Source organism: Ascaphus truei, chromosome 17 (genome assembly GCF_040206685.1).
Source record: "Ascaphus truei isolate aAscTru1 chromosome 17, aAscTru1.hap1, whole genome shotgun sequence".
Taxonomy (NCBI): domain Eukaryota; kingdom Metazoa; phylum Chordata; class Amphibia; order Anura; family Ascaphidae; genus Ascaphus; species Ascaphus truei.
Genome location: NC_134499.1, coordinates 12,155,673 through 12,166,154, shown reverse-complemented (window position 1 = coordinate 12,166,154; position 10,482 = coordinate 12,155,673). Strand labels below are relative to the sequence as shown.

The 10,482-nt window shown below is 45.9% G+C and overlaps 1 protein-coding gene across 2 annotated transcripts in view; it reads right to left on the bottom strand.

Moving 5' to 3' along the window:
- Window positions 1-9,370: 9,370 nt before the first annotated feature.
- GUCY2C (guanylate cyclase 2C) overlaps window positions 9,371-10,482 on the bottom strand; it is a 104,920-nt gene continuing 103,808 nt past the window's right edge. For both annotated transcript variants that reach the window (XM_075573963.1, XM_075573962.1), the window contains exon 27: window positions 9,371-10,196. In XM_075573963.1, coding sequence (XP_075430078.1) covers window positions 10,022-10,196 — 175 coding nt within the window. In that variant the 3' untranslated portion in view covers window positions 9,371-10,021. The remainder of the gene's footprint in view (window positions 10,197-10,482) is intronic.

Below are 10,482 nucleotides of genomic sequence, written 5' to 3'. Positions count from 1 at the left end.
TTACATTAGAAAAGAGGCGTCTAAGAGGGGATATGATAACTATATACAAATATATTCAGGGACAATACAAGGAGCTTTCAAAAGAACTATTCATCCCACGGGCAGTACAAAGGACTCGGGTTATCCCTAAAGGTTGGAGGAAAGGAAATTTCACCAGCAACAAAGGAAATGGTTCTTTACAGTAAGGTCAGTTACAATGTGGGATTCATTACCCATGGAGACTGTGATGGCAGATACAATAGATTTGTTCAGAAAAAGGTTGGACATCTTTTTAGATGGGAAAAGTATACAGGGATATACCAAATAAGTATACATGGGAAGGATGTTGATCCAGGGATTAATCCGATTGCCAATTCTTGGAGTCAGGAAGGAATTAATTTTTCCCCTTAATGGGGTTTTTTGTTTGCCTTCCCCTGGATCAATAAGTAAGTATAGATATACGATAAAGTATTTGTTGCCTAAATGTAGCATAGGTTGAACTTGATGGACGTACGTCTTTTTTCAACCTCATCTACTATGTAACTATGTAACTATGTAACCCCGGCACGGTGAACTACGTCATTAGAAACCAATTTTGGAGCAGCGCAGGATTTCTGTATTTGTTTTCCAGAAATATATCAGTAGTGAGCACATTGACATCTCAGACAGGTCTGCAACTCTGCCAGTCCCCATTATCTCGTAGCATACAGTGCAGCTGGGGATTCTGGGTAATGACATGCAAATGAGCACTCTGTGTGTCACTTTTTGCTTCAGATCCATTTTAACATGGAGTCCTATGAGCTTATACCTACTGTATTACACAGTTTTCCAGCACAGGCTAGGTTAAAGTGCAGAGCCAGTAACCCTACTCACAGACAGCCTTAAATGTAAGGCCAATCTTTATCCTAGCTGCATACTCCATGGAGGGAGGAAGTGTGTGTGTATGGGGTGGTGGTGGTGTGTGTAGTGGTGTGGGGGAGGGGTGAGGGGGGGGAGGGTTACACTTAAGACATGTACGCACACCAAGGAAAAAGTTACTCCCTCACTGTGTGAACGAAGCTATATGATCATTAAGAGAGAGTATGTAACAGAGAGAGAGAGAGAGTATATAATGTATGTAACATAGAGTATGTAACAGAGAGAGATAGTATATAATGTATGTAACATACAGTATGTAACAGAGAGAGAGAGTGTAATGTATGTAACATACAGTATGTAACAGAGAGAGAGAGTATATAATGTATGTAACATACAGTATGTAACAGAGAGAGAGAGTATATAATGTATGTAACATACAGTATGTAACAGAGAGAGAGAGAGAGAGTATATAATTTATGTAACATACAGTATGTAACAGAGAGAGAGTATATAATGTATGTAACATACAGTATGTAACAGAGAGAGAGAGTATATAATGTATGTAACATACAGTATGTAACAGAGAGAGAGTATATAATGTATGTAACATACAGTATGTAACAGAGAGAGAGAGTATATAATGTATGTAACATACAGTATGTAACAGAGAGAGTATGTAACGTATCTAACAGAGTATGTAACATACAGCATGTAACATATGTAATATATGTAACGGAGACTATGTAACAGAGAGTATAAGGGGAAAATAATTGCAGCAAGTAGAACCGCACAGCTAAGTCTGATCTACATAAGCTGAACAATGCTGCCCCCTGCTGGATAACAGGCTCCTTTTCAAATTCCAAGTACTGATTCTTCTATATGTTTGCAGAACTGTACATAGCAAAAAATAAAGGCACAACTTCTTCCCCAAAGAACTCGTAAAATCAAATGTTTGTGTAAGACCCAATTATCGGTCTGGCCCTAAAGGGGGCGAGTTCTGTATAGGGCTGAACACAAAACTCAGTGTGAGAATCCGATTGCACGATGACAGGCCATGTGCTAGGAGATATAAATGGAAGACTATACTAGATGTATCATAATAGCCTCAACCCTACGCGTTTCATCTTGTAGAAAGACTTCATCAAGGGGTATAAAATTACATAGAGATGCAGATCTTATATAGGCGGGTCATACCGCTGATAGGCTAATTGGCTAGCCAATAAAGAACCGCACCACAAATACATAAAATTACATTATAATGTTATCCAGTTAAATTGTCATTTTATGTATTTGTGGTGCGGTTCTTTAGTCAGCTCCATATAGCATTTATTGGTGCCATTAAGCTGGCCTTTGCTCCGCTTCGTTATACAAACGGACTTCAGACTCGCGTCTGACATCATCCTTCCGCTTCTCGCGAGAGTTGAAGGGTGGAGAGTAAGAGACTGGAGGCAGCAGCACTGGTGTTCGGAGTCAACTCAGCGTCCTGGCGTTTCACGTGGAGTCCGGACGAGATGGAGAACAAACACTGCAACTCTGAGAGGACTTTGTTTCCTACATGCCCTAACTATCTGCTACTTTGTAAGTAGCTGTCTTTGTTTTGCCTTGTAGCCTAATACAAACGTACTTCACCATACCTGCTTCTCTGTTTATTCTACAGGATTTTTCATCAACTTGGTCATCTATTATTGCCACAATCGTTGTGGTGTCCCTATGTATTAACTTAATCATAGTTCATTTTAACTTTATTTGCGCCTGTGTGTGTGTGTGTGTGTGTTTGTGTGTGTTATATGTATTGTAAAGCCTGGTTCCAGCACTGCAGGGACCAGGGGTTAACTCTGTGTTCAGGAGAAATGTTGCAAAGTTTCATGTGACCTTTCCATGTAACTGTTGTCATGTTTCTCTTTTAATGTTGCTTGTTAAACCCACCAATCAGGGTCATAATGAAGGCACCTGGCCTTATCCCTCCATTAATGTTTCCATGTTGTGGCATGAGGTATAAAGGTGAGGAGGGAGGCCCTGTTGTTTCTATGGCTGAGAGAATTCCAGTCAGAGTTCTAGGGGGAATTCCAGCCAGAGCCTGTTCCGGCCAGAGCCAGCCAGTTCCAGACAGAGCTAGCTAGTTCCAGCCAGTTCCAGCCAGAGCTAGCTAGTTCCAGCCAGTTCCAGCCAGAGCTAGCTAGTTCCAGCCAGTTCCAGACAGAGCTAGCTAGTTCCAGACAGAGCTAGCTAGTTCCAGCCAGTTCCAGACAGAGCTAGCTAGTTCCAGCCAGTTCCAGACACAGCCAGTGGCAGTTACAGGTCTCAGAGTTCTGAGCACCTGAGTGTCAGTTGGTTGGGGTTTCTGAAGCGGTGCTTGCTTCACACTGCGTGTGTCTATAGGGTGCTCGCAGTTACCGAGGCGGGAGTGTATGTGTTTTATGTATAGACAGTTGTGGATACTTCTTTTTCCCAATAAATTAATTTTATTAACTCTGGTGGGGAATACTTCTCACTGGGAGGAGAGAAGGGACAGCGGGCACTGCTCGGCAGATAGTAAAGGCTGGACTGCACTGGGTTAATAAGTTATTTATTTAGCCATTTGCAAACATGAATAAAAAGGGAAGGTCCCCCGTAGTACCTCTAACGCGTTTCGCCCCTATGGGGCTTTGTCATGTTTGCAAATGGCTAAATAAATAACTTTTTAACCCAGCGCAGTCCAGCCTTTACTATCTGCCGAGCAGTGCCCGCTGTCCCTTCTCTCCTCCCAGTGAGAAGTATTCCCCTCTGTGTATGACGAGCAGCGAGGAGCGCGCTTCAACTGGATTCACCAGATGCAGTAAGTGGATTTATTTTACACGGAGTGCCCCCAGGAGGATTGGTCTTATGTGCGGCTTGTCATACTGAAGGGGTCCGGTGCCGGTCAAGAGACCCCCCCGGTCATCACTCTCTTATCATCACTGCTAACCCGTCCCCCACACTAGGGGTTTAGTCATTGGACTTTAATCACTCCGTTCATTGCTTCATATATTCCGGACATAGGCCGTTAGTGCTGAGAATCTTTATGCTGTGGGAATACCTACACTCTGCAGCACACGTCATTGTGGGGATAGTTCACCTCATTTCTCCCTATTAACTCTGGTGTCCTGTCTGGCGAATTCAGTGACAATCTCTCCCTATAGCTCCTCCTATAATCTCTCCCAATAACGCCTCCCCTCATGGCGCCTATAATCTCTCCCTATGATAGGCCTCGGCCATGGTGCGAGCAAAGGCACGTGCGGCTCTAACAAAATGCAGGGGATCTATAAAGCCGGCCGTAGCGTGCGCGATCACGCAAGGAAAAGCGATGGCGTGGCAGCTTCTTGAAAAGACAAACTATTTCATTTTTTTATGCGCGACGGCCGTGTCACGTGAGTGGTTCAGCCAATGAGGGCGAACAAGCCTCGTGACGTCACGGCCACGCCTCCCCGTCGCGAGCAATCTCCATTTCCATGCATTACAGCCGCCATGGGGCTTGAGATGTCAAACACAAGTGTTAGGTGGGCTATCAAAATCAGTTAAAATAAACCTGCGGGTTTAGGAGCTGTCCCTTTAAAAAAAGGCATCAAAGTACAGAAGGTCCCTCAATGTTTTATGGGTCTCTGTGTCTGGCTCGGTGTGCACGTGCGCGCGCGTCTGGCATGGTGTGCGCGCGCGTCTGGCACGGTGTGCGCGCATCTGGCACGGTGTGCACGCGTGTCTGGCATGGTGTGCGCACGTCTGGCACGGTGTGCACGCGTGTCTGGCATGGTGTGCGCGCGTCTGGCACAGTGTGCACGCATGTCTGGCATGGTATGCGCGCGTGTCTGGCATGGTATGCGCGCGTGTCTGGCACGGTGTGCACGTGTGCGCGTCTGGCATGGTGTGCGTGAGAGTGTGTGTGCCTGGCATGATGTGCGAGTTCGTGGCACGGTCTGCATGTGCGTATCTGGCACGGTGTGCGTGTGTGTATCTGGCATGGTGTGCATGTCTGTGAGTGCAGCAGCCTCTCCCTGCGTGCGAGCACAGCAGTCTCTCCCTGTGTGCGAGCGCAGAAGTCTCTCCATGCGTGCGAGCGCAGCAGTCTCTCCCTGTGTGCGAGCACAGAAGTCTCTCCATGCGTGCGAGCGCAGCAGTCTCTCCCTGTGTGCGTGTCACCTGTCGGGATGCACGTTATAACGAGGCTCAGGGTGCATGCGCATACACAGCACCTCCCACATCCTGCTGGTGCGAAGACACAGGAATCAAGGAGCCCGTGGCGGGTACAATGTCACCAGTACTAAGCCACGCCCTTTCTCTGATACCTCCGCCCCATGTCGGAGCCCTGCCTCTGAGGAGAGACATGCGCAGTAGGAAAGTCCTGCACAGGCCCGGAAATCCGCCCCCCCCCCCCATGACGTAGTAAGAAATGGAGCCCCGCCCATAACCATTTTGAGCTGGAGAGCAGAGTGTGAGTGAAGAGTGTAGAGTGTGAGTGAGGAGTGTCACTCAGCTATCACTCATTCAAAGATAGGACTCACTTGGAGGCAGTCTCACTTATATCACTGAGTCTCACTCATTGGAAGGCAGTGTCACTCATTTACACTAAGCCTCACTCCTTGCATGAAATTTACTTATTGGAAGGCAGTCTCACTCATTATTGATGAGTCTCAGTCACTGGAAGGCAGTCTCACTCATTAGGAGGGAGTCTCCATCACTGGAAGGCAGTCTCACTCAGGAGTGAGTGTCCATCACTGGAAGGCAGCCTCACTCATTAGGAGTGAGTGTCCATCACTAGAAGACAGTTTCACTCAGGAGTGAGTCTCAGTCACTGGAAGGCAGTCTCACTCATTAGGAGTGAGTCTCCATCACTGGAAGGCAGTCTCACTCAGGAGTGAGTGTCCATCACTGGAAGGCAGTCTCACTCAGAAGTGAGTGTCCATCACTAGAAGGCAGCCTCACTCATTAGGAGTGAGTGTCCATCACTGGAAGGCAGTCTCACTCAGAAGTGAGTGTCCATCACTAGAAGGCAGCCTCACTCATTAGGAGGGGGTCTCCATCACTGGAAGGCAGTTTCACTCATTAGGAGGGAGTGTCAGTCACTGGAAGGCAGTCTCACTCATTAGGAGGGAGTGTCAGTCACTGGAAGGCAGTCTCACTCTTTAGAAGTAAGTCTCAATTTCTGAGAGACACGTAAATCATTCACACTGAGTTCACTCCTTGTATAATATTGACTTGTTAGAAGGCAGTGCAATTCAGGAGTGAGTATCACCCACTAGAAGGCAGTCTCACGCACACTCAATCCATGCATGACATTCATTAGCCTCAGGCAGCAAAAGGTCTTGGTCACCTGGAAAGCATCTCACTCCTTGAAAACACATTTATACGAACTTCAGTTTTAAGGTCTAATCTCCAAATCACACAACCATGAATACACTGAAATTATTTGTCATGCCATAATAATGTTGCAGTGATACAATGCACTGCAAAGCGGTACATCTGTAAGATATCTGCACATATTTTCTAAGCAGTGCTATGCCACAGGACATCTAGCGCCGGAATACAACGTATGGGCTGTAGAGTGCCTTTCGGGGGGCCGAAATTTGCAATAGCACCACTTAATAGATATGGGCAATAGCGTTCTGAAAGACATAATCCAGCATCTGTCTCCCTCCTGCCTTTTGCCTCTAAACTCCTTGAACGTCTTGTATTCGCTCGCTTGCTCCATTTTCTCAACACCTACTCTCTCCTAGACCCTCTACAATCTGGCTTCCACACTGCTCACTCGACTGAAACAGCCCTCACTAAAATAACTGACGACCTCCATGCTGCCAAAGACAGAGGTCATTACACTCTGCTCATGTTACTCGACCTCTCTGCAGCATTTGACACCGTGGACCACCCTCTTCTCCTCCACATTCTCCATACTCTTGGCATTCGGAACAAAGCTCTATCCTGGATCTCATCCTACCTCTCCCATCGTACTTTCAGTGTCTCTTCTGCTAATACCTCCTCCTCCTCTATTGATCTCTCTGTGGGGGTACCCCAGGGCTCTGTCCTGGGACCTCTTCTCTTTTCTCTGTACACACTCTCTCTAGGTGACCTAATAACATCTTTTGGGTTTAAATATCACCTCTATGCTGACGACACACAAATTTACTTTGCAACCCCCGACCTTACACCTGCTGCACAGACATATGTATCTGAATGTCTCTGATAGGTCTAATCTACCTGACCAGACCTATGGCAGGCAACCTTTTACTCTACCCGGGGAGCTTTCCACGGCCCTGATATGCTTTTGGTCTAAGATATGGCAGTTACGAGCCTGGAGTGCGAGAAGACAGAAACACAAGGGATACTGAGTTCTCACAACTGTTTAATAAGTGGACAGAGCTGTCTTTTATACACAAAGCAAGGAGAAAAAAACGTTTGTCAGTTCATTACATCTGTTACAAATTGAGTTCCCACAAATAGATCACACATCTAAATTTACATGTAACCTTTAGAAATGCCTTTACTTAAACATTTTACTGCTGAGCAACAGCTTTGTGTGTGTAGTCATATAAGGCTCGGTGGTCTTACTTCATACAAAGACAACTGGTAACAACTATCTTAGTTCCTGAGAAAAACAACGCTGACACGTACTGCTTTAACCTTTTCAGTCCCTGAAGGGAACCTGACGAAGCATCATTTGCGAAACGCGTATTTCCCTGCCGGTGCTCATTGTGTGTAGGACCCAGGCAGCCGCCGGACTTCCGGCAAGATCCCCCGACACCGGTCCCGCTGTCGGAAGCGCTAGCGGGAGTTCATCGGGAAGGAAGGGTCTACCGGATAGACCTGCGGCTGGCTCTGGGCTGTTTTCCGTTGTGTGTGAGTGCTCCAAAGTTTTATCTTTATTGCTGGAATAAATTCTTTTATTGTTACTAATCCAGGCTCTGCCCATTTCTTGTTATATGGGCACCTGGGAGAGGAGCTATCCACACCTTGTCTCCACTGTGAGATACTGAGGAGACGTGACTGATCAGAAAAAGACTGACAGCACTTATTCACTGAGGGAAGCGGCTCACATAAGGCCATGTGAGTTGTTCTTCCATTTTTATATATCCCCTACTGCTGGAGTATTCATATGCAGTCACCTATTTTCCCATTCGCCTCTGAGGGAAGGGTCTCACACACGGCCGTGTGAGTCACTGAGCTATATTATTATTGTTCCACTACTTTTGTATTGTCATATATCAAGTTAATACCTCTCACTACCTTCCCGCCCCCCCCTTCCCACCTCCTCTCCCCCTCCCCCCCCCCCCTTTCCACAAGAGGACAGACTGTGTCCACTCAATACATGCACTAATTTTATGTGTTTTCATTATCTCTTTTTCTTTGCTGAGATCAACATCTTGCACTGACCGCTACATCGTATCCATCGCCTGAAGGGAACAGAGCTGACAGATACAATTTTTAACCTTATAGTCTCTCTGCGATATCATCCTGGATGGCCTTCTGTCGCCTTAAACTAAACGTGGCAAAAACAGAGCTCCTCGTACTTCCTCCCAAACCTGGCCTTCCAACTCCTTCCACATTACTGTTGGGAGTACGATCATTCACCCAGTAGCCCAAGCACGCTGCTTAGGGGTCACACTCGACTCCTCTCTCACATTCTCCTCTCACATTCAAAACATTTCTAAAACCTGTCGCTTTTTCCTCTGCAATATCACAAAGATACGCCTGTTCCTCGACTGCTAAAATTCTGACTCAGGCCCTCATTCTCTCCCGTCTTGATTACTGTAACCTCCTGCTGTCCATCCTTCCTGCCTCTCACCGGTCTCCCCTACAATCTATCCTAAATGCAGCTGCCAGAATCACTCTACTCTTTCCTAAATCTGTCTCTGCGTCTCCCCTGTTGAAATCCCTCTCCTGGCTTCCTATCAAATCTCACATCTCACACTCAATTCTCCTCCCCACTTTTAAAGCTTTACCCTCTTCTGCCCCTCCTTACATCTCAGCCCTAATTTCTCGCTATGCACCATCCCGAGTCTTGCTTTCTTCTCAAGGATGTCTTCTTTCTACCCCCTTTGTATCTAAAGCACTCTCCCGCCTTAAACCTTTCTCACTGACTGCCCCGCACCTCTGGAATGCCCTTCCCCTCAATACCCGATTATCACCCTCTCTATCCACCTTTAAGACCCACCTTAAGACACTCTTGCTTAAAGAAGCATATGAGTAACACCGTGGATAATACTGGACACATGATACATAAAGTTTGGCCCCTGCAGACGCACTTACCAGAACTCCCTCCTATTGTCTCTGTACGTTCTCCTTACCTACCAATTAGACTGTAAGCTCCTCGGAGCAGGGACTCATCTTCCTTAATGTTACTTTTATGCCTGAAGCACTTATTCCCTTTATCTGTTATTTGTATTATTTGTAATTTATATGATTTACTACTGTGAAGCGCTATGTACATTAATGGCGCATATAAATAAAGACATACAATACAATCTATAACTGCCTTATATTCAAACTTAATGCAGGCATCATACAAAATAAACATCGCAAACAGATCGAGCAAAAATACAGATTTTATTATTAAATAAGTTATATTCCTGCACACATACATAGTACGTTTATAAAAGTACAACAAAGGTAACAATTCCCTGAGAAAGCAACATCCACAGCTATAAATCTGTCTCAAAAATGAGAAATGTGATTAACAAGCAAGATTAGAAGAAACAGTTGTGGGTCAATGCACGTTCCTCTTCCACTTCCCGGCGCTGGAGAACACATCATCTCCATTCAAATGGGAAGAACATCTTCTCCGGATCCGGGAAGCGGCTTCCCGTCGTATTGAGTAAGGGCTGTAGAGTTTAGCAAACTTATTATTTCGGTACAACCCCATGGCACTTAGTTAATATGCTGTGAAGACATCTTCCCTGCCCTGGAGAAGACTTTAATCCCATTCATTTGAATGGAGCCGATCACTTCCCCAGCCCTGGGATGCGGTTTCACAGAATATTGAGTAGACACGCGCATGAAGAACATTTTGCCCAGGATGAAGAGGATATACGTTGACCCCTCTGAAGTTACATATGGCCCTAGGGCTCATGGTTGCCACCACTAATATAGATGACGATTTCCCTTTGATGGAGATACACTATGTACACGTCCTGACATTCCCAGTCCTTCTCTTGACTGGACCTGGTTCCCTACTCCACTGTTACAGGTAAGTGTTGGATGGATCACTGCTAGCTAGTTGAAGATATTCCAAGGTCCCACTGCGATAGCTTGCCACGCGGGTAGGCAGTCTGTCCCTGGAGCCCTCAGCTTCTCTCTTGTTCAGAGATTCCTTGATCATCTCTGCAAAATCCGTCTGCAGACGCTGCTGATTTTCCCTAGGTGGAACACAGTACATTCAGGTCATTCCTTTTATCTGAAGCCACAGACTCACCTGAGTTTAAAATCTATGTCTTGCGTTATATATTTAATTTAACATACCTTCAGTGTCAGAGGGGCCAGCTCTGCACACTTACACACACTAAGTCACTGATACACATAGTGTAAACACACGCACACACACACACACACTGATACACAATCTAAACCTTTTTTTTTCCGTTAAGGAACCCCATAATTATATTGTGAAATTTTGAGGAACCCCAACCCTCTCTAATAGCGCTT